Here is a 24,319-nt window from a genome sequence, read left to right on the forward strand (position 1 = left end):
CAGAGATGCCCAAACTGCAACATAAACCCACTTATTTATCGCAAAGTGCCAACACAGCAATTTACCTTGAATACTACAGTCCAATTTAGAATATCTTCCATGTACTTTATCATTTATCTACAATAGCCTGCCTACATTCAATGCGCGGCCCGTGCTGTTCATAGTGCGCCCTGCGCTGCTGAATGGCAGGAAAAGTCTAAGGCATATTGGTACTTTTTCCAGGGTGTGGGTGCCCACAGAGAGGGCTCTGAGTGCCGCCTCTGGCACCCGTGCCATAGGTTCGCCATCACTGCATTAGGAAATCTGGGCCAATGTGTTTTTTATTGTTGAAAGTTATCAAGTGTCGAAATAATGCTGATCTGGTGAAATTAAAGCTGCAGGAGGGCGATTATTTACCGCTGTGTCGCACGCTGCCGTGTACATGACCACATCGCAATGTCACTTTATGCATTTTGCAATCACCTCTCAGAGATTTGAGCTCTGTATGTAAAAACCTACGGAATCCTTTCACTTCTGGTTGAAAGTACAGTCCTCGTCTTCCACAGCTCCCGTATGGTGGGAAGAGTCCGTCTTTGAAGGCTATAGACGTCCTTTGTTCTCTTGCAACAATAAGCTTGTTTCTTGAGCCGGACTTGTAGGAAGTAAACCATCTCATAAACACTTTTTACTAATAGATCGTGGGAATTGTTGGTGACAATGTGTACGTGATTGACCTCTATTGAATTCAGTTTTGTTTTTTAATGACTTTAAATGCTTTTTTTGTCTTTTGAGAGTTACTTATTTCCATTGCTTGTGTTTTAGCCAGTGGCCGGGATGCAGCAGTCTGTGTTGGAATGCCTGCATATTGCTCATTTGGTGGGAGAGGAGCCATTGTACACGTCATGTATGCAGTGAGTATGGAATATAGCAGCAATTCATTAACAATTTTCAGTTCTCCAGTTACATTTAAAGAGTAACTAAACTCTTGAATACATTCTGTTAACCTGTCCCTAATGCCCTAATAACAGTTTTTGTAATATACTTTATTGTATTTTTATTAGACCCCCCCCCCTCCCTCCCTCCTAAACCCTTAAAGTGCACCTTTCCCTGTGCACTTAAAGTGGACTTTTGTGTACACCACTGAGTTCTCAGAGGTGTACGGAGTTGACATTTTAGGAATGGGGCAGCATCGCAGGGAGTATGGGCAGGTGCACGCATTGCTGTTCCTGCCCGTGCCCCCCCAGAGGTTTACTAAATCCTGGCATAGCACATGGGTATCCTGTAACCATGTACTATGCCAGGATTAGCTGAGCGGAGCGGGCTCCTGCTTTGCTAAGCTAAGAGTCCTGCATGTCAGCTTTTAGCTTAACGGAGAAGGCAGGAGCAGGAGCCCGCTCTGCTCAGCTAATCCTGGCATAGCATGGTGGTTACAAGGGTATCCATGTGCTATGCCAGCATTTAGTGAACCTCTGGGGGACACGGGCAGGAACAGCAATATGTGCTCCTGCCCGTACTCCCTGCGATGCGGCCCCATTCATAAACTGTACAGACTGTACTCCGTACACCGCCGAGAAGTCAGCGGTGTACAGAAAAGTCAATTTTAAGCGGTGCACTTTAGGGGGTTGGGGGAGTCTATTAAGCATACAAAATACATTAATAAAGTATATTTAAAAAAAACTGTTATTGGGGCATTAGTTTAGTTGCTCTATAAAGGGAATGTGTCACCTATGAGATGGAGAATATATTATAGACAACAAACGGCTGCTCAAGGCATTGCTGCTCACCTTAAGGCCCCATTCACACGTCCGCAATTTTGCGGAACGGAATTGCGGACCCATTCATTTCTATGGGGCCGCACGATGTGCTGCCAAGATATGGAATTGTGGACCCGCACTTCCGGGTCCGCAATTCCGTTCCTGAAAAAAATAGAACATGTCCTATTCGTGTCCGCAAGTGCGGACAAGAATAGGCATATTCTATTAGTGCCGGCGATGTGCTGTCCGCAAAATGCAAAACACACATTGCCGGTGTCCGTGTTTTGCGGATCAGTGGATCCGCAAAACACACTACGGATGTGTGAATGGACCCTTATGCATTGTGCTCTGGGCAGAGGGGTTAACAATTCATTAGGTGCTGCGTACGATCTTCACCAGTTTCACAGCCGGACCAGACTTCCAAACAGTAGGAACAGTAAGAAGAGGAGGACTCTTTCAGTGGCACTAAAAATCCGATATGGAACAGGCAGTTTCACACTTTGATAGTTGTTTGCTACGCGTTTCAGCACCTGTTGTCATGTGCCTGAAGAAGGGACATGTGCAGTCTCGAAACGCGTGGCAAATAGTGTCAAACCACCTGTTCTATATGGGATTATTCGCTGCGGTAGCATCACTGAAAGAGTCGTCCTCTTCTCCTCCTACTATCATTTTTTTTATTTCTGCCAGTTAAAATCTAATAGTGACACACATTCATTTTTTTATAATGCTTTTATTTTCTAATTGTAGATTTTTTTATTTACTATATTTTCCAGAACATGATTATGGGGGGAGGACATCTTGTCTGAGCATAGGCCTATTTCACACGAACGATACGGATTGTGTCAGGATGCGTTCAGTGACAAGTTCAGTCAGATTGTTTGCAACTGCATTCAGTGTTTCAGGTTTTTTCCGTGCGAGTGCAATCAGTTTTGATGCGTTTTTCATGCGCGTGGGAAAAAAAACCTCAAGAATTAGGGTACTTTTACACTAGCATTTTTGTTTTCCGGTATTCAGTTCCGTCCTAGGGGCTCAATACCGGGAAAAAATTGATCAGTTTTATCCTAATGCATTCTGAATGGAGAGCAATCCGTTCAGGATGCATCAATTAGTCCCTCTTACGTTTTTTGGGCAGAGAAACACTTGCCGGAATGCCGGATCCAGCATTAATTTCCATTAAAATGCATTAATGCCAGATCCAGCCCCAAGTGTTCCGGCAAAACGGATCCATTCTTTTCAGGAAAAAATAAATACCGGATCCATTTTTCAGGATGACAACCAGAAAGACTGATCCGGTATTGCAATGCATGCGGATTCGTCTCACAAATGCATCCGTTTGCGTCCGGATTGCCGGACGGAACTGCCTGCCGGAATCCTCTACCACAAGTGTGAAAGTACACTTACAACATCTCCTAGAAACCATCAGTGAAAAACGCATTGCAACCAGGTTACATCCAGATGGGGTGAATGGGGCATTCACATATATGGGGCCAGGGCTGCATGAAAAACGCTGAATATTGAACATGTTGCAATTGTCACGCAATGCAGAAATGATGCGTGAAAAACAGCGCTCGTGCACAGACCCTTTGAAATGAGTGGGTCAGGATTCAGTGCGGATGCTATGCGTTCACTTCACGCATTGCACCCGCTTGGAAAACTCGTTTGTGTGAAAGGGCCTAAAGACACAATAGATGGGAGAGGATGCATTGACTTCCATGGGAGAGTTTACTAGACATGCTCTGTGACCCGTGCAGAGGTCATTGTGCAGGGAAGGAGTAAATAAGCTTTGACCATTAGCTACTGTTAAAGGGGTTATCCAAGTTCTCAAACAAGCCCCCCCCCCCATGCGCCGGGCCCTCACCGCTCCATGTGCTGCTCCTGGTCTCGGCACCGCCGCTGCTTCTCCCTGTACATGGATGAAAACATCTGGTGTCGGGGGGGGGGGTGGCGTGGTCAGGGACAAGCCTCCCTAGCATCGTGGGTGACGCTAGGGAGGCTCATCCCCGCCTGACATTGGCTGCTCCCCCCCCTTCGACAACCGATGTTTTCATCCGTGTATATGGAGAAGCAGCAGCAGTGGTGCAAGGACCAGGAGCAGCGCATGGAGTAGGGTAAGTATATTACCTTCTCGCCCATATTCATTGGGGGACACAGAAACCGTGGGTATAGCTATGTCCTCTAGGAGGCGTTGACACTAGCTAAAGCTGTTAGCTCCTCCCCTGGCAGCTATACCCCCTCCAGCCTGGAGAGAGAGCTTCCGTTTTTACGAGTGTCAATAGGAGGCAAGACCTCCTGAAGATCTCCTGAAGATTTTTTATTTTAGTTCCTTTTTTTTCCTTCTTTTTCAGATGGGAAAACAGTGGACGCCTCGCCTCCCTGTTCTCCCGGGGTCGAGTTGCACCAGTGTCTGTCACCCGCACTGCTGCCTTCCCCACAGAAGACAAGGTGGACCAGGGCAGCCTCGCTCCCCTGCATCCCACCAGCCAAGGGGTCACCCATCCAAGCCCCCCTTTCCAGCGTCCTGCCACTACGGTGCCAGTAGCTGAAGGGGTGACCCTGCTGGACCAGAGGAGGGGTGAAGATGGCGGTTAGACAGAAGATGAGGTGAGTACACGGGACTAGGTGAGCATTAACCCCTTCCCCCTCACTTCCTTCCTCTTGGCATGGTTCTCCCCTGGGGTTTCTCTGGCATAGTTTTTCTCCTGCCCTCAGGGTTAACTAGGGGGACACAGCAGGCAATACAGCTCTCATAGCTGTGTGGGTAAATGCTTTGCCTCTGATGTGAAAGGTTGCGAGTTCGAATCCCAGGAGAAACTTTTTGCCAGGGGCCATTATTATCAAGACCCCTATAACAGTCCCTCTCACTCCCCCCTAGGCCGGTAGACGATTAATAGGTGTTTAATTTGGTTAAAGGCGGAATAGGGCGAGATGGCGCTGCGGGGTACAGTCTACACATCAGCGTTACGGAGAGGCCGTTTTGGTTGATGATTCTCCACCTGCGTAATCCAGTGACGGACCACTGCAGGATCCCAATCTGTCCTCCGGGGTCGTTTGGTTGATAATTCTCCACCTTCATAAATCACGTGGAGGACAGCTGAAGTATTCCAAACCCACCCTCCGGGTCGTTTGGTTGATAATTCTCCACCTGCGCAATTCAGTGAAGGATCTCCGCAGGTTCCCAATCCGTCCTCCGGAGCCGTTTGGTTGATAATTCTCCACCGGCGCCATACAGTGGGGAACCTCTGGAATTCCCAATCCGCCCTCTGGGGCCGTTTGGTTGATAATTCTCCACCAGCGTATTTAATAAGGGACCTCTGACATTCCCAGTCCACCCTCCTGGGTCGTTTGGTTGATAATTCCCCACCTGTGGAATTCCAGTGGGAGACATCTGGAACTTCCCAATCCACCCTCCCGGGTCCTTCGGTTGATGATTCTCCGCTGGCGCAATTTTATACAGGACCCCTGTTCCCAATCCACCCTCCTGGGTCGTTTGGTTGATGATTCTCAGCCGGCGCAATTTTATACAGGACCTCTGTTCCCATTCCACTCTCTGGGAAGTTTGGTTGCTAAGCCTCCACCTACGCATTCCGCATCTGCCAGGGGCGAGGTTTTGAGGGGCAGACCTGCGCGCTGGCGGACCACAGCAGGTCATCTTCTCGAATATCTCCACACCCCCTCCCTTCCTCTCCGGGTCACGCTCTGGAGCACCCTCTCTCACATGAGCTGGTTGCCCGAGGGGGGGGGGAGGGGGGGAATCACTGATTCAGACCCTGGCTTGAATCCAAAACAATCTCCTGATTGCGTCTACGGTGGCCAGCAGCACTTGTCGTAGGCATTACCCCCTTCTTAGGCCTCCTGCACACGACCGTTGTGTGTGGCCGTTGTGCCGTTTTCCGTTTTTCGTGAAAACTCATTTCCGACAGTATATTCTAACACAGAAGCGTTCCCATGGTGATGGGGACGCTTCTAGTTAGAATACACTGCAAACTTTGTACAAGACTGCCCCCTGCTGCCTGGCAGCACCCGATCTCTTACAGGGGGATATGATAGCACAATTAACCTCTTCAGGTGCGGCACCTAAAGGGGTTAATTGTACTATCATATTCCCCTGTAAGAGATCAGGGCTGCCAGGCAGCAGGGGGCAGACCCCCCCCCCCCTCCCCAGTTTGAATATCGTTGGTGGCACAGTGTGCGCCCACCATCGCCCCCCCTCCCTCCCTCTATTGTAATAAATCGTTGGTGGCACAGTGTGCCAACCACCATCGGCCCCCCTCCCTCCCTCTATTGTATTAAATCGTTGGTGGCACAGTGTGCCAACCACCATCGCCCCCCCCCTCCCTCTATAGCAGTAACATTGGTGGCAGTGTGCGGTCTCCCATTTCCCCCCCCCCCCCCCCATCATTGGTGGCAGCGGAGTTCCGATCGGAGTCCCAGTTTAATCGCTGGGGCTCCGATCGGTAACCATGGCAACCAGGAAGCTACTGCAGCCCTGGTTGCCATGGTTACTTAGCAATAGTACAACAGTAGAAGATTCATACTTACCTGCTTGCTGCTGCGATGTCTGTGAACGGCCGGGAGCTCCTCCTACTGGTAAGTGACAGTTCTTTAGCAATGCGCCGCACAGACCTTTCACTTACCAGTAGGAGGAGCTCCCGGCCGGACACAGACATCGCAGCAGCAAGCAGGTAAGTATGAATCTTCTACTGTTGTACTATTGCTAAGTAACCATGGCAACCAGGGCTGCAGTAGCGTCCTGGTTGCCATGGTTACCGATCGGAGCCCCAGCGATTAAACTGGGACTCCGATCGGAACTCCGCTGCCACCAATGATGGGGGGGGGGGGGGGGGGAAATGGGAGACCGCACACTGCCACCAATGTTACTGCTATAGAGGGAGGGGGGGGCGATGGTGGTTGGCACACTGTGCCACCAATGATTTAATACAATAGAGGGAGGGAGGGGGGGGCGATGGTGGTTGGCACACTGTGCCACCAATGATTTAATACAATAGAGGGAGGGAGGGGGGCCGATGGTGGTTGGCACACTGTGCCACCAACGATTTAATACAATAGAGGGAGGGAGGGGGGGGCGATGGTGGGGGCACACTGTGCCACCAACGATTTATTACAATAGAGGGAGGGAGGGGGGCGGCGATGGTGGGCGCACACTGTGCCACCAACGATATTCAAACTGGGGAGGGGGGGGGCTGCCCCCTGCTGCCTGGCAGCCCTGATCTCTTACAGGGGAATATGATAGTACAATTAACCCCATTAGGTGCCGCACTTGAAGGGGTTAATTGTGCTATCATATCCCCCTGTAAGAGATCGGGTGCTGCCAGGCAGCAGGGGGCAGTCTTGTACAAAGTTTGCAGTGTATTCTAACTAGAAGCGTCCCCATCACCATGGGAACGCCTCTGTGTTAGAATATACTGTCGGATCTGAGGTTCACGAAGTAGCTCATATCCGACAGTATATTCTAACATAGAGGCGTTCCCATGGTGATGGGGACGCTTCAAGTTAAAATATACCATCGGATTGGAGAAAACTCCAATCCGATGGTATAAAAGAACTCCAGACTTTACATTGAAAGTCAATGGGGACGGATCCGTTTGAAATGGCACCATATTGTGTCAACATCAAACGGATCCGTCCCCATTGACTTGCATTGTAATTCAGGACGGATCCGTTTGGCTCCGCACGGCCAGGCGGACACCAAAACAACTTTTTTTTCATGTCCGTGGATCCTCCAAAAATCAAGGAAGACCCACGGACGAAAAAACGGTCACGGATCACGGACCCACGGACCCCGTTTTTGCGGACCGTGAAAAAAAACTGTCGTGTGCAGGAGGCCTAAGGCGGAGTAATTGCACTACTTTGGGATACAGTACTGACCCTATACATTGTTCCCTGTCATAGGTGGACTAAGGGAGGTAACACTGATTTCAGTGCCGGACATATACATCCCCCCTTCTGTAGGTGGTGGAATTGCTTCTCCACTGGGTTCAGTACCTGCCGTATTTCATTAGCTCCTTCCACGAGTGGCGGGTTGACATGATCACTGGTTACAATGTGTGCTGTGTGCTTTACCCCCTTAGTTAGGTGCTAATTGCACATTGCACTCTCACAGGGTACAGGACTTGCCATATGCACTAGTTCTCGCCGTGGCCATTAACCCCCCTTCTTAGGTGGGCTATTTTCCTTACCACTGGCTTCAGTACCCCGTACGCATTCCACCTTACATAGGTAGGGTAATTGCACCACCATTGGATACGGTCCAAATGTCGCGCTATCCTCCCATAGGCGGAGTGTTGCACATCACGGTGCTTCCTGCCTGCCGTACCCTCTTTTGCAAGTGATCCATTAGCGGGGGAATAACTGAATATCTTCAGATATGGCAATTCAACAGTCGGTACTCGTCGGTGCCCTGTACTCTTACTCTGGTGCTATATGAGGCCGCCAGTGGATACAGGTGGCTATTCTTATTGTGTTCTTTGGTGCTGGTTTTGGCCATGATTATAAGTCCTCTGTCTTCTCAGGGGGTTTACTAGCATCACTTGTGTCCTAGAGACTCCCATCTCCATGGGTCTTCATTGTTCCAGTTGGTCATAATATTGTCTGCATCAGTAGTAGTGTGTACACCATTGCTTATATATGTTGTGTACGTTCCAGCGAGTCGAGTGCTCACTGACTGTATTCTCTATCCACCACTCCTCCTTCTCGCTGTACTTCAACTGGGGCATTATGGTACGTGGCTTCTACGGATAGTCTCACGCCTCCCTCTGTTTTTTGCGCTGACGGGGCGAGCACTGGCTATTACTGTGGGAGCGGTATTGCATACCACTACATACTTTGGTTCTGTCTGTTCAGTTTTTTGTCAATTGATGGACTCTTCTGCATCTGAAATCCTTGGCTGCTTCTGTATAGCGCCAGTCTCAGACGGGAAATGGGCTTGGACCTAGCCTATTCTTCCCCTGTCCCTTTCCTCCTCTGGATTATGATTGATAGACACCACGCATGCCTTGGTAGTTCCTATATTACTACCTTCCCGCATCTGCACGGGGTATTCTTTTGGTGGCCTTCCATTCCAGGCACGCTCCGGTTCCGACTGGTGGGCTGTGGCGCCCTCCACATCCCTCCTTCTATGGGGACTCCTTCCATTGGTCTGGGTGTACTAACGGTATCCACACGAAAGCTCTCCACCTTCTCTCCCAAGCAGGAGTTCTGAAGACATACGACATGGATGCCCTGACATCTCCTTGGCGGGAGTTCTCCCTCCTTACGTGTTTCTTCTCTCCTACCCAGGGTTCTGCAGAGGATTAGATGGAGGGAATTCCGACAAATTCTAGTCGCTCCGGATTGACCCCATCGCGCGGGTACGTCGATCTCGTTCTCCTTCTGGAGATGTCCCTTGTCACTGCCACTTAGGGACGACCTTATTTTAGGTTCCAGTCTTACATCGGCAGTTAGGGTCTTGGTTGTCGGCGTGGCTTCCCCTGGTGCCCATGGTAACCTTTCTACAGGGAGTGGCACGTATGATTCCTCCGTACCGTCCTTTACCGCCTTGGGATCTGAATGTAGTTCTCTCAGCGTTCCAGTCTTCTCTCTCTGAGCCCTTGGGGAGATATCTCTCCAGCTCCTGTCCTAGAAGGTAGTTTTTTATTGTGGCTCTCACATCCATCAGACGGGTGTTCGAGTTGGCGGCGCTCTCTTGCAGAGAACCCTTCCTGGGTCTTCACAAGGATAAGGCGTTTCTCCGGCCCATTCCTTTTTTCTCCCGAAGGTGGTCGCTGTCTTCCACATCAATGTAAAAATTGTCCTTCCTTCCCTGTCACTCTCCTTGCCTCCGAGGTGGCAGTTGCACGATGGATTCGGTCTGCTAATGCTGTACCTTTCCGCACCGGTGCGGGGTTCCGCCCTTAGTTGTCACGGCTCGCTCCATTGAGCGGTGGACGCTTCCTGGGCTCTGAGGCATCGCGCCTCGGCTGCTCAGTTGTGTAATGCGGCTACCGGTCCTCCTTACACACATTCACAAGTTTTTTCCAGGTGCATTCTTATGCATCGGCGGCCGCTGCTTAGCCCGCAAGGTCTTGCAGGCGGCAGTTTCTCAGCTGCCAGCAGGGATGCTTGCTTCCATGGGTCTGTAGTTTTTCCCTCCCCTGTGGACTGCTCTTGAACGTCCCACGGTTTCTATGTCCCCCAATGAATATGGGCGAGAAAAGGAGATTTTTGTATAACTTACCAGTAAAATCTCTTTCTCGCTCTTCATTGGGGGACACAGCACCCACCCAGTATTGTCGTTCGGCCACTGTATGGCAGTTGCTGGTTAGAACCCTGTTGGGTCTCTTGGCATGGTTGGTGTTCCATGTTTTTTAGTTGGTTTACTTGCTTCTCCTACTGCGTGTACACAAACTGAAGCTCTCTCTCCAGGCTGGAGGGGGTATAGCTGCCAGGGGAGGAGCTAACAGCTTTATCTAGTGTCAACGCCTCCTAGAGGACATGGCTATACCCACGGTTTCTGTGTCCCCAATGAAGAGCGAGAAAGAGATTTTACTGGTAAGTTATACAAAAATCTACTTATAATTGACATTGTAATCTTTCCTGTGATGATAACGACATGACTGCTGAAAAGTGATCTGTACAGACCATAAAGTGTAGCTTATTAGTAGCCAATGCGAAAACTGCAGGATATAGGGTAGTGACAAAGACAATTAAAAATAACATCACCAAAATTATTTCAAAACATGTTTAACATAAAAACAAAAGTTATTTTCCGATGCCACGTTCCCTTTTAAGGTTTACGTAAAGATCTTTCTCTCTTTTGAGATGGATCCTATAGTCATTAAACCTATAGCTGGCGGCTTATCCGAAGTTTCTAATATTGCATGTTTGTTGATGTTTTGGCACATTGTCATATGAGATTAGAGGGTAATCATGCTTTAGGCCAAATCCTAAAAGTCCTGTTTTAGAAACTCAATTGCAAAATATTGCTGCCTGCAGAGGCTTAGCAAGGTGACCCTTCTGCACATTTTGGGGGTCAGTATCGCTTCACTGTAACTGTTTTGGTGCAGGTTTGTTTTCACAGCATTTCTTTTTGTCCCTTTTGTTTTTTCACCCTTGTAAATTAGGTGGGTTGAGAAGTATTTTGTGAAATGTTGGTCTGAGCGAAACTTTGCTAATTTGCCGGTGGACTTGCAGAAAAGCTGCCTTAATGTGTTGGTGCAGTCACTCGTGAGTATAAATCAGCTAACTGCCTTTATCTCTTCTCTATAGCGGGGCATCCAGCAGCTTTGTTTAGCTGGTGGTTGGGGGCGTGACATTTAGTTTCCGTGCTCAGTCGCTTTTGGCTATCCTAGAAGATTAGTTTTTCTAATATATTAAATTGGACATGGTCAGTGATGCATGTAGATGCTGCTAAAACCTAACAAGATTTGCCTGCTATCCTATAAACACTGCCAAATCCTTTAGTTGTGTCTGTATTTTTATACCAGATTCTGCAAGCAAAAGGCATTGCCTCAATATACGTGGAGGAAAAAAATAAAAAATAAATTTGTGCAACATCATATACACAGTCAATTAAGCTTATCCAGCAGATGTGGTGCTCCCTGGATAAACTGAATTATCTATAATCTATTTATTCAGACCAAAGTTAAAATTAGCTGCTAACTCAGTGATTCTGTTCCTGTCTTTTTGTGAACAAGGGTTTTTAAATAGGTCAGTGCCTCCAGGACCGAAATTAATTCTCTGTACCAGTAATGTGAGGACCAGTGCCTGCGAATGACTGACATGTTTTAAAATGTGCTGCAACGACACTGTCACCCTGGTGTTACTGTGGTATTTCTGGTCTAGGTTGCTTCTACAAACATCTAATTAGAAACCATATAGATGGCATGGTATGGTATTTTTTTCAATTGGTCTTTATTAAAAACTTTTGAGTCCCTTTCTCTGTACAGCTTTTAGATTCTCTAGTAGCAGGCTCTGTATTTATTTATTTATTTATTTTAATTGCCCCCGAGTGTGTACATAGCCTTTAAAGGTGTTTTCTGAGACTTCAATACTAATGACCTATCCTCCTGATAGGTTATCAGTGTCTGATCGGTGGGAGTCCAACACCTGGGAACCACGCCGATCAGCTGTTTGAGAAGGCAATGGCGCTCGCAGTAGTGCCGCGGCCTTCTCTCAGCTTTTCCTAGGCCAGTGATGACCTGTTCATTGGTCAAATGGCCTAGGCGCAGCACACAGTGGCTGAGCATGATACCAAGCACAGCCGCTATACAATGTACAGCACTATGCTTGGTAAGCAGAGAGAAGGCCACGCTGCTCACAGTTGTGCAGTGCCTTCTGAAAGAGCTGATTGATGGGGGTCCCGGATGTTGGACTCCCACAGATCAGATACCGATGACCTATCCTGAGGATTAAAGCCTCGGAAAGCACCTTTAAAGGCTATGTACACCTTTTAAGGGCAATTATTTTTTTTTATTACAATTTTTATTTAAGAAACAACAAAATTATAACAAATACATAAATAAAGAATAACTTCATCCATCATCCCCCATTTTTTTCCCCTTCCCCTACACATCCTATTCAAACCAACCCTACCCTCCCTCCCTAGCGATGCGTCTTTATAGTAATAATAGTAGCATTAATAATAATAAGGATGGACAATGGGGGGAGGGGGATCAGTGGGAAGCTACCACTTCCACAACCCCCTAGGACCATTTATCCTGAGAATCTCTCTGGATATATAAGACCCTCTCATATCTCTTAACCTTATTCATAAGATGTAGCCACTCCTTACAGTTTGGGTATTATGTGACATCAAGACTCGAGTAATCAAGAGTCTGGCCAAAACATAATTCTGATCAAAAGCATCAATTTACCTTCGATAAATCTCCCAATATCCAGCATTCCGCTTTCAGCGGAAGTGGTATCCTCAATTTTTGAATAATAAACTTATGAATTAAACCCCAATAAACTTTTAAATCTGGACACAGCCGAAACCTATGCAAAAAAAAACGTCATCTGTGAATCACATCGTGGACAATTCGCAGAATCCCGTAAACCACATTTTTTAAGCCATATTGGCTTGATATATACTCTATGTAGGATATTAAACTGTTCTAATATATGATTCAAATTGTGTGATACTAGTCTTAAAGGGAACCTGTCACCTGGATTTTGTGTATAGAGCTGAGGACATGGGTTACTAGATGACCGCAAGCACATGTGCAATACCCAGTCCCCATAGCTTTGTGTGCTTTTATTGTGTAAAAAACCCGATTTGATACATATGCAAATTAACCTGAGATAAGTCATGTAAGTGAGATGAGTCAGGGACAGGACTCATCTCAGGTTAATTTGCATATGTATCAAATAGTTTTTTTTTTACACAATAAAAGCACACAGAGCTATGGGGACTGGGTGTTGCGGATGTGCTAGCGGCCATTTAGCAACCCATGTCCTCAGCTCTATACACAAAATCCCGGTGACAGGTTCCCTTTAACTGGTGGTCACTAAGGACCTATTTACGTTTTTGGATCCTGTACTGTTTATTAAATTAAAACTTCACTTTTTTTTATTATTTATAATCATAATCTATATTATATATTTTCACTTATAACAATAAACCACTAAACTATAGACGTTAAAACTGTCAGTGATGCGATCATGCTCAATTTTTTAATCCACCTGTATATTATATGTACCACCGTTATAGCTGGCTTAAATTGATGGACAGATCAGCTGAAGATGGGGAGGGGGGAGGGTTGTGGCGGTTTGTGGGGTATTAGGGAGTTGAATGGAGGTGATGCACCTGTATAATATAGATATATGTCGCTCCTAGATTCTTTGGAGAGTTATCTTGATCATTTAATGGTCAGTTGCGTAATGAAATTGCTTTATTTCTATTTTTAATTGTCGCAGCCTCTGCTGCTCCTAATACACCTCCTCCTACTCAGCTACTACTCCTCATGCACCTCCTTCCTCTCTGCTGGTGTTAATCTTGTCCTATATTATATTTCTGCTGCCTGCTAAATCGCTCTAACTATATGCCCGTATATTTGAGCATTCTACCGCTGTTTCACTGCCTAAAATGTAAACACTCTGCATCCCGACATGTTTCGCTGTGTAACCAGCGTCTTCAGGGGATAATGCATGTGTTGTGGGCGTGGACCATCTCTTAATGGCTCCTATTTGGTCACATGTTCCCATGCACCAATGGTTTATCAGTACGTCATTCTCCTCCCCTCTTGCTGCCGCGCCTTCTTTTCTCTGATTGGCCATATTTCGTCATTGTAATATGATTCATACTGACGAGACGCAAACGTTAACATGCACTGTGAGGTCAAAGGTTTAATGTAATTTAAAAGGTTCCCTTTAAATCAGCCTAATATATTTCACCAATCCTCTACCGAAACCGTTGGGCAATCGGTTCCTCAAGCCCTTTGGCCCGGAGAAACAACCTCATTAAATAGTGCCTCTACTAATAATTTATATAGTTGTGAAATCTTCCACTTCGAACCTAAATTCCCTATCCGCTTATTCAAAGGTGAAGAAGTATCTATATCCAACAGTGAGGTTTCTTTTACATTAGCTATTGCTTAAAGGGGTTCTGCACTTTCAATTAACTGATGATCTATCCTCTGGATAGATCATCAGCTTCTGATCGGCGGGGGTCCAACACCCGGGACCCCCGCCGATCAGCTCTTTGAGAAGGCAGAGGCGCTCCAGCAGCGCCGCGGCCTTCTCACTGTTTACCGCCGGGCCGCCCGCCCACTGACGTCACGACTTGTATCAACTAGAGTGGGCGCGGCTAAGCTCTGTTCACTTGAATGGAGCTTAGCCGCGCCCACTCTAGTTGATACAAGTCGTGACGTCAGTGGGCCGGCGGGCCGGCGGTAAACAGTGAGAAGGCCGCGGCGCTGCTGGAGCGCCGCTGCCTTCTCAAACAGCTGATCGGCGGGGGTCCCGGGTGTCGGACCCCCGCCGATCAGAAGCTGATGATCTATCCAGAGGATAGATCATCAGTTAATTGAAAGTGCAGAACCCCTTTAATGTATCTGAAAATACCTAAAACAATTTAAATGATTCCCTGTTTGTGATAAACAAGAGGAAGGGAGTATCTCTCCATTTTTCACCACCCGTGAAACATAAATAATATCACTTTTTTGCCAAAACGTATCCCCCCGCTAACTTATCAAAGTCATGTAGTTAGAAATTATACCAAAGAGGAGAGCACGAAAGAGAACCCTTAATCTCCAACCATCTTCTAATAGTGGTCCAGGATCTAGTAAATAACTTTCCAGTTACTCTATATTCTTGTTCAGTATTAATTAATCGCCCAGATTCCAGCAGGGTGAATATAGTATCATATGGGGAACGTTTCACCAACATCTTGCACAGAACACTTTTCTCCCATTGAGAGAATAACCAAAGCTGTCTAGCTATAATAAAAAAAAAAGCCCTTGAAAGACCGTCACTCCTCTAGAGTAACTGGTGAAGGTTGAATGAAATGCCTGCTATACCCATCCTCTACTAATCCACGCCGTTGTCTCTTCAGTACAGTGGGTTTCTAGTAAACAAACAACCGCCGGTAAATGTCTCTGAACTAAATCAAAGACTGCCTGTCACTTATCCGCAAGTCCCCGTACATTCCAAGTCAGAATTCTTACAGACCTATGATCAGCAAGGCAGATCCAAAAATAAAATAAAACTCCTAAAACCCAACCCCTCCCATTATCCATCTTAAGAGACGCATCGCTACCCACCCACAGAACCTCTATCCTCCCCCCAAAACCCCATGATCCGCTACTATCAACAAGCAGACCTCTACTCAGACCATCCCTCCCCCTCCCCACTAATCCTGCCTTTGCCGAAAAACAATCCAAAAATAATAGAAAGACAAAAAAAATTACAACACTACTCAAACATTGTTCCGGTCTAGCCAATCAATGGCAAGGGCTGGAGTGTCAAAGAAGTAAGTTGCTCCATTGAATATTAACCAAAGTTTGGCTGGGTAGAAGAAGGAATACTTAAAGTTGTTCTGCAGTTTTTTTAAACTGATGATCTATCCTCTGGATAGATCAGCATCTGATCGGTAGGGGTCCGACACCCGGGACCCCCGCCGATCAGCTGTTTGAGAAGGCAGCATCACTGGCAGTAGTGCTGCGCCCTTCTCGCTGTTTACCGCAGGCCCAGTGACGTCACGACTAGTATCACTGGCCTGGGAGCAGCTAAGCTCCATTCAAGTAAACAGAGCTTAGCCCCGCCCAGGCCATTAATACTAGTCGTGACGTCACTGGGCCTGTGGTAAACCGCGAGAAGGCTGCGGCGCTGCTGCCTTCTCAAACAGCTGATCGGCAGGGGTCCCGGGTGTCGGACCCCCGCTGATCAGATGCTGATGATCTATCCAGAGGATAGATCATCAGTTTTAAAAAAAACTGCAGAACCCCTTTAATGTCTTTTAGCCTGTAGACATTTTTTTTTTTTTTAACAGCCACAAAACTGCGTCTCTTTTCTTAAATCTCTTTCGAGAAGTCGGGAAAGAAGGACCGTTTACTACCATTATATGTACTGGGGGGACACTCCCTGGCCCTCTTTAAAATCATGTCTCTATCACGTGAAACAAGAATCTTTGCCAGGAGTACTCGAGGCTGCATTCCAGGAGTTGGTTAACCCCCAGAGATCCTCTGCACCCTCAGGGAGTCCCAGAATTCTCACATTAGATCGCCTTGACTTGTCTTTCAGATCCACAACCTTTTTTTGGAGATTATTATATTCCGTTCTCAGTGTAGCAGTTTCAGATTTTAATATTTTCCCTTCATGCTCCAGGGAGTCTCGTATCTTAGTTACCTCGTCTCTAATTAGCGACACGTCCGACTGCACTGCCCCCAGCTGCATTGCAATATCTTGTATCACCTTACCATTATTTTTGACCGTGGCTAAGGCTACTTTCACACTAGCGGCACGGACCTCCGGCAGGCTGTTCCGTCGGGTAAACAGCCTGTTGGATCCGTCCTGCCGCTAGTGACCATGTGCCCCCGGACTGCCGCTCTGTCCCAAATGACTATAATGGGGGCGGGGGTGGAGTTCCGGCAGAGGTATGGCAGCGCACAGCGAGAGGCTGCCGGAATAAATGTCGGACATGTCGTAGTTTTATTCCGGCAGCCTCCGCCGGAACTCCGCCCCTGCCCCCATTATAGTCATTTGGGACAGAGCGGCAGTCCGGGGGCACACTGTCACTAGCAGCAGGACGAATGCGACAGGCATTTCACCCGACGGAACAGCCTGCTGGAGGTCCGTGCCGCTAGTGTGAAAGTAGCCTAAAATTTCCCCTAGTGGAGAAAGCTCTCCCGTAGGAGTGTCAATTTCCTCCACCCTCTCCCAATCTCCATTCTGTGAATAATCCTCCATTGCTTCCTCGGATCTTAATCCAGCTAGGTTTTTTTTCAACGTTAAGTCCTGCTTCCCTTTTTGTCCAGTTCTTGTGTTTGTATTTGGCGATTTTAAGAATTGATAAATTTTTGCAGTCTATGCAGATCTCTGTCTGGTTTTAGACAATGATAGGCCTATAGGTCTATTGACCACCTATTATGCTTGGGGCCCCCTTTTTTTTTTTCTTCCTTTTTTTATTTATTTTTTTCCCCCCCTTCCTTTTAATATCTTTCTTCCCCTAATTCTTTGTTTCCACCAAGGGCAATAAGGGGCAGGAGACATCGAGAAAGATGAAACAAAAAGTCAATATGAGATTGATTTAGCTGAATGGAGTGGCTCACTTATTGCTGGTGGGTGGCACGGTGCTTCAAACTAAAAATTAAGGACGCCCTACCTTAATGTAATAAAAATTGTATAAAAAGTGAAGCGAGCACTCGCTCTATGGCAATACTCAGATTTATTGATATAAAATGCTAGTTAATTGCACTTAAAATACAATGGTTAAAACACTAAATAAAAAGAATTATAATAAAACTGTAATAAGGTCGACCTTAATATAACACTGATATTCACATTTGTTGTATGGGACCTTAGTTGAGCATATAAAACTTGCTTAATACATACACATCTTCCAATGGTGTCCAAATAAATAATGAAATGAAGATAAAGTGATAAATTGTTAAAGTGGTGAGTTTTAAATAAAGTCCGTAATAATAAATGGTGATAATAGGTGCGTAAGTGAAGAGGGCACCTGTTGGAGTTGTGTGTCAATGCACGCTTTGTGTTGCTTCCTGTAGCAACCAAAAAATGTCCCGATCACTCAATAAAATGGACCGCAACAGGCAGTATAATCCGTTGGAAATGTTCAACTGTTCCAAGATAGTCTGATTAGACTCATCGACTGGAGTCTTACCTCTGTCTCGAGGGTATGAACAATCTTACCTCCGTATGAAGAGGTTGCTGGTTTCGAACGCTGGAAAGGACCGCTAGGCTCACCGCTGCGTCTTCACGGCTTTGCAGGAGCTGACAGTCCCACCCGGTATCGCGATAGTACGAGTGACACTTGCGTCCAGTCTCAGTACTTACTCAGATGATTAGAGCTGTTTCGCTGATTGTCCGGTGTCAGGTTCTTAAATAAATCTTTCCCTTTGTTGCATGGCCATGCAAAGTCCTTTGCAAGGAGGTGTGGACGGAGTGTCTGATAGCCCAGACGCGTTTCGGGATATTACTAATCCCTTCCTCAGTGGTATGACCTGGAGCGTGCATTGACACACAACTCCAACAGGTGCCCTCTTCACTTACGCACCTATTATCACCATTTATTATTACGGACTTTATTTAAAACTCACCACTTTAACAATTTATCACTTTATCTTCATTTCATTATTTATTTGGACACCATTGGAAGATGTGTATGTATTAAGCAAGTTTTATATGCTCAACTAAGGTCCCATACAACAAATGTGAATATCAGTGTTATATTAAGGTCGACCTTATTACAGTTTTATTATAATTCTTTTTATTTAGTGTTTTAACCATTGTGTTTCATTGTATTTTAAGTGCAATTAACTAGCATTTTATATCAATAAATCTGAGTATTGCCATAGAGCGAGTGCTCGCTTCACTTTTTATACAAAAAGTCAATATGGGTAGATCTCCCCACACTTGTAGAAGTCCCCAGGAGGCGGAAGGAGCTTGAAGTCAATTTCTTTCAATGCTGATTAGGCAGGTCCAAGGAGAGCAGAGGAGCCTTAGGCCTAGTTCACACGAACGTTTTTTTTTTTTTATTGCGAGTGTACGGGCCGTTATTTTGTGTTCCGTATACGGTCCGTATACGGAACCATTAATTTCAATGGTTCCGCAAAAAAAAACTGAATGTACTCCGTATGCATTCCGTTTCCGTTTTTCCGTTCCGTTGAAAGATAGAACAGGTCCTATATTTGGCCGCAAATCATGTTCCGTGGCTCCATTCAAGTCAATGGGTCCGCAAAAAAAAAAATGCATCCATATGTCTTCCGTATCGTTCCGTTTTTTCTGAACCATCTATTGAAAATGTTATGCCCAGCCCAATTTTTTCTATGTAATTACTGTATACTGTACATGGCATACGGAAATAACGGAAAGGAAACGGAAACACAACGGAACTCAAAAACGGAACAACGGATCAGTGAAAAACGGACCCCAAAAAACTTTAAAAGCCATACGTTCGTGTGAACTAGGCCTTAAACTTATAGAAGATCTCTTCCAGGGCTGAGAAGGGAGGGAGAAGACACCAATAAAAACAGGAGAACAAACAGGCGATCAGCGTAGGTTCAGGAACTTGGAGCAGAGAAACATGAACCTGGAATAAAGGACGGCATACAAACCAGGCTTCCCAGAACTCTAGAGAAGGGACGGACAACTCAAAGCTGCTGCTAGACGATGAGATCAAGTCGCTGCATCCACAACACATGGATCGCTGCAGAAGCAGAGGCACTAGGATAGGAAAGAGGGTGGAACATGTAGCGGAGAGTAGGAACGAGGGAAGCAGACAAAGGGTACTCACTCCCTCTCATATCATGAGCCCCGCGGCAGGAGTCTCAATATCTAGGTGCATAACAGCGCAAAGCAGTAGGCATGGAGCACTGTCTGAGCTGCGTCCGGATCGGGCAGGCAGATCAGGAGGAGGAGGGCGCGTCATCACGTCCGCCATCTGGCAATTTTTTTTTTAATGAAAATACAGAGCCTGCTACCAGAGAATCTCAAAGCTATACAGAGAAAGGGGCTCAAAATCTTTAATAATGACCAATTGAAAAAATTATTTTTTAGCTCGAAAGGAGTGTAACTCGGTAAAACTCTCAGCACTCCCTATGTAAACCTGGTCCATGGAGTTATCGGGGCATCCCAGAGCAATGGTGGAGCACAGCATCAGCACTGTGAACCCGCCCATCTTAGTTTGGTTGACATCCTCCTTCCATGGGATCTTAGCCAATGACGTTACCTGATAGGAGCATGTCAATCAAACTAAAATGTGTGGGTCCACAGTGATCATTCCGTCATTGTTCTGAGACGTCCTGATGACTCTATGGACCACTTCGTGGAAATCGACATCATAAAAATCCAATTTGTATTTGCCCTGGATATTTGCATCTACAACTGATGCGGATCCGCATTAAATGGGGCTAATCTGTGTGTAGCAGCGCATCTATTGAACTGCATGGGGTCACAGTGCAAGTCACAAGTTACTGCCAAAAAATCCAACACTGCTGATTTTTTGTGATTCTGTGGTTGCAGCCATGGCAGCTGGTCAGTTGCATTGCGCCTCCCCCCCATTCACTTTAATGACTGCACTGCTACAGTGATTGTGGCAAAGGTGAATGTGTAGCCGTAGTCTAATCCTCCATTGTTTTCCATGTGGAAACTGCATCAAGAAAGTGACATGACATGGAAAAAAATCCTCGGTAAGCTGTTGTGTGTGTACCTAAAGAAGGACACTATATCTGGCAATTATATGGCTTGTATTCTGCATTTTTAGCATTTTTTCCCTGCAGACTCAATCTATGATTCTCATTTGTCCCTGAGGTAACGGCTATGATATCACCCATACATTGCACACAAAGAAAACAAGAGATTCTGTCTGTTAACTCTCAGAATCACTCAAGAGCACCATATAGGATATGATAGAGAAGTACTGAACAGTAGTGATGTGAATAAAGCTGCTGCAGCCTCTCTGTCTGCAGCTCATTCCTCCTCCGCCTCCCCTTTCTGTAGACAACAGAACTGATCCTTTAGAGATTTGACAGTCTGGCTTGGTCTCTCAAAATACATTTAGTGGAGAATATTCAGACTGTTAATTGCGGAGGGAGGACAATAAGTGGCTGATACTGTATGTGGAGAAAGAGGCATTTTCTCTGATAAGCTATATTACAAAGTTCCGTATGTTTGCCTGTACTATTGATTTATGCAAATTGTGTTGAATGGTTAATGATCATTTGAATATAACGAATGCTTTATTCATCTTTCAGCTGTAAAGAGTTTTTAATAAGCAACACTTTTTAATTTACAGTAAATATGTTTTGGTGGAGCAGTTCGCAGTTTGCTTTTTCTGTTGTCTGTCAATTTGACCTTTTTAGTTCAAGCAGTGCCAGTCTTGCTGTCAGCTCTGTTTTTTAGTGACACAAGGGTATGCACACAGCATTGTCTGTCGAGTCTGACATACCAGACTGTGCTATCAGTACGTGAGATCCTCTCTCCCCCCAAACGTTAGTTCACTAAGAACAAAGCAGATGGCACTGGCTGGTTTCTTTGTGTTGCATTTGTAGAATTCCTTCGGAGTGTCACACTATCCTTTGTTCTTCAGTCTTACAGGAATGCAGCGTTTCTGTTGATGGAAAGTGACAGGCTAATCAACAGTCTTCCAGGGGTGAAGTGGGCAGAAAGGGCACGAAATTTGGCATCAGAATTACAGGAAGAATGTGTGAAATTTATTGTGGCAAACTTCTCCCAAATAATAAAAAGTGAAAGTTTTGCTAATTTATTACAGGTAAATGAAACTCCTTTCTTTCTGTTGTGATATGGCCGTCCATTGCGCCACAAAGATGTTAGTTTTTTTATTTTGTTTCATATATCGTTCATTTTTTTGAAAGTTGTTATAAATCCTTGAACCTTTGATTGCTATAGGTCCCCATGCAACTTTAGGGGCACATTTATTAAGTCCGGCGTTTTAGACGTTGGTCTTGATAAACCCCTAAGCTGGTGGTGGATCCACTGGAGTTATGAAGGGGCGCCGGCCTCTCCATAACTTCGGTGCATTCAGTGCCAGTTATAAATGTAAGGGTACTTATACACCTGTGGCAGAGGATTCCGGCAGGCAGTTCTGTCGCCGGAACTGCCTGCCGGATCTGTCAATACGTATGCAAACTGATGGCATTTGTCAGACGGATCAAGATCCTGATCCGTATGACAAACGCATTGAAATGCCGGATCCGTCTCTCCAGTGTCATCAGGAAAAACGTCGCTTCCTCTTGGGGGCGAAACATACGTCGGGGTGGTGTGTCTCCTGATCGCTGGTTGGTATCCCCACAGTTGTGTCCATGTATGTTATTAGGCTGCTCACGAGTAATATTGTGTTGGGGACTTGTTAGCATTCCCGCTCGGGGGTGCAGGCACTTGTCTCTACTACACAGTCAGGCATTGTGCCCTCTGAGATGGAGTGTTTTTGATGGATGCTGGGTGGGTGTAGGATTCGGGCAGTGTTTGTTACTTAACCATGATGGTTAGAATTTGATGTTATTGCCTTTGTGTCCTTACCAGTTCAGTGTAATCGGGGGACACACATTGTTTCCATATTCTATTGCATAATCTGTCCCTTAGGCTAGTTTCACACTAGCGGCAGGACGGATCCGACAGGCTGTTCACCATGTCGGATCCGTCCTGCGGCTATTTCGCCGTGCCCGCGGACCGCCGCTCCGTCCCCATTGACTACAATGGGGACGGGGGCTGAGCTCCGGCGCAGCACGGCGGTGCACGGAGAAAGCCGCCGGACTAAAAAGCCTGACATGCAGTAATTTTAGTCCGGCGGCCTTTCTCCGTGCTGCGCCGGAGCTCCGCCCCCGTCCCCATTGTAGTCAATGGGGACGGAGCGGCGGTCCGCGCGCACGGCGAAATAGCCGCAGGACGGATCCGACATGGTGAACAGCCTGTCGGATCCGTCCTGCCGCTAGTGTGAAAGTACCCTTATGGGTTTTATTGTGTCTACAATGTAATTATGGTATATAATAACATTTAGATATTTTGGAGATGTGTGCTCTTGGTGTTTGTTGCTGCATTATCACACATTATTGCCTGCGATTTGTTTAATGTTGGAGGATAATAAGTCCTGCCAAGCTGCAAAAACTATCCAGGAATGGTTTGAGGAACATAACAAAGAGTTCAAGGTGTTGACTTGGCCCCACATTACCGGAGTTTGCACCCGTGTGATGCACAGGCAGCACGGATTGGATAGAGTCAGACTGTGCAGGGGCACACCTCCAACTGGTAACACCCATCTGGACTGTCCTTGTACACTGCTAGTAATTCATTCATAACTTCTAGTAGGAATAATAAGGGCATGGCACAACATAGAGCCATAAGAATAGATACTCCAGAATAGTTATTACTTGGGGGTTAAAGCGGACATGTCAGGAGAGGTGACCGGTCCTCTTTAAATCAGTACAGTTAAACTATATTAGTAAGTTATATTTATGTGCATTTACTAAACAAAAAACTTTTTTTCATGTCCTTGAAAATCACTTTAAAGGTGTTGTCCAGCCTAATTTACAAAAAAAATAAAATATAGCTGACAGCAGTGCGCTGAAAAAATAAAAATGATAAACTCTCACTTTTCCAGATGAACTCCATTCCATTGACAAAGCTTTTCACAATCTACTACACTGAACGTGACAATAGTCTGTTCTTGGTCACTAGACCACTGCAGCCAATTAGTGGCCTTCAGCAGTCATGTGCGCAGGAACAGCATATCACTACTGAGCACTGATGGGCCTTTTTTTGCCCATGGAAGTGCATCCATGTGTATTTGGGGCCACACTATACAGATTTCCTATTGTGTATTCTAACTTTTACATATAATCAACAAGAAGCCACTTCATACACAATTTGGCTTAAAGGGGTTGTCTCATCACACACAATGGGGGATATGCCCCCATTGTCTAATAGGTGGGGGTTCCAGCACCTATATCGGGAACGGAGTAACGAAGTGGTGGCTGTAGGACTCCAGTCCGGCCACCACCAAGCGCGCTCCCCATAGAAGTGAATGGGTGTGCACCATGCATGACCGGCCACAGCTCCCATAAACTTCAATGGGCCTGTGAGAAATAGCCAAGCCAGCACTCTGCTATTTTCGTTGGCCCCATAGAAAATGAAGGGAGGGCAAGTGCGCCTGCGCAATGCGCCCTCCACCACTGTCGGGGCTCTGTCCTTGATATAGGTGCGGGTCCCAGCCGTGGGACCTGCACCCATAAGACAATGGGGGCATATACTAGAGATATGCCCCCCATTTTCTGTGATGAGACAACCCCTTTTAAAGGAGTTTTCTAAGACACTATAACTGATGACCTATCCTGTGGATCAGTTATTAGTAACTGATTGGTGGGGGTCCGAAACCTGGGACACCTGCCGATCAGCTG

General features: G+C 46.3%; 1 protein-coding gene across 3 annotated transcripts in view; it reads left to right on the forward strand.

The window, feature by feature from the left end:
- The window catches only part of BTBD8 (BTB domain containing 8), a 122,419-nt gene that overhangs the window by 67,316 nt on the left and 30,784 nt on the right, over window positions 1–24,319 (forward strand). For all 3 annotated transcript variants that reach the window (XM_044300799.1, XM_044300801.1, XM_044300800.1), the window contains exons 8-10: window positions 802–890; window positions 10,853–10,955; window positions 21,496–21,678. In XM_044300799.1, coding sequence (XP_044156734.1) covers window positions 802–890; window positions 10,853–10,955; window positions 21,496–21,678 — 375 coding nt within the window. The remainder of the gene's footprint in view (window positions 1–801; window positions 891–10,852; window positions 10,956–21,495; window positions 21,679–24,319) is intronic.

Source organism: Bufo gargarizans, chromosome 7 (assembly GCF_014858855.1).
Source record: "Bufo gargarizans isolate SCDJY-AF-19 chromosome 7, ASM1485885v1, whole genome shotgun sequence".
NCBI lineage: Eukaryota > Metazoa > Chordata > Amphibia > Anura > Bufonidae > Bufo > Bufo gargarizans.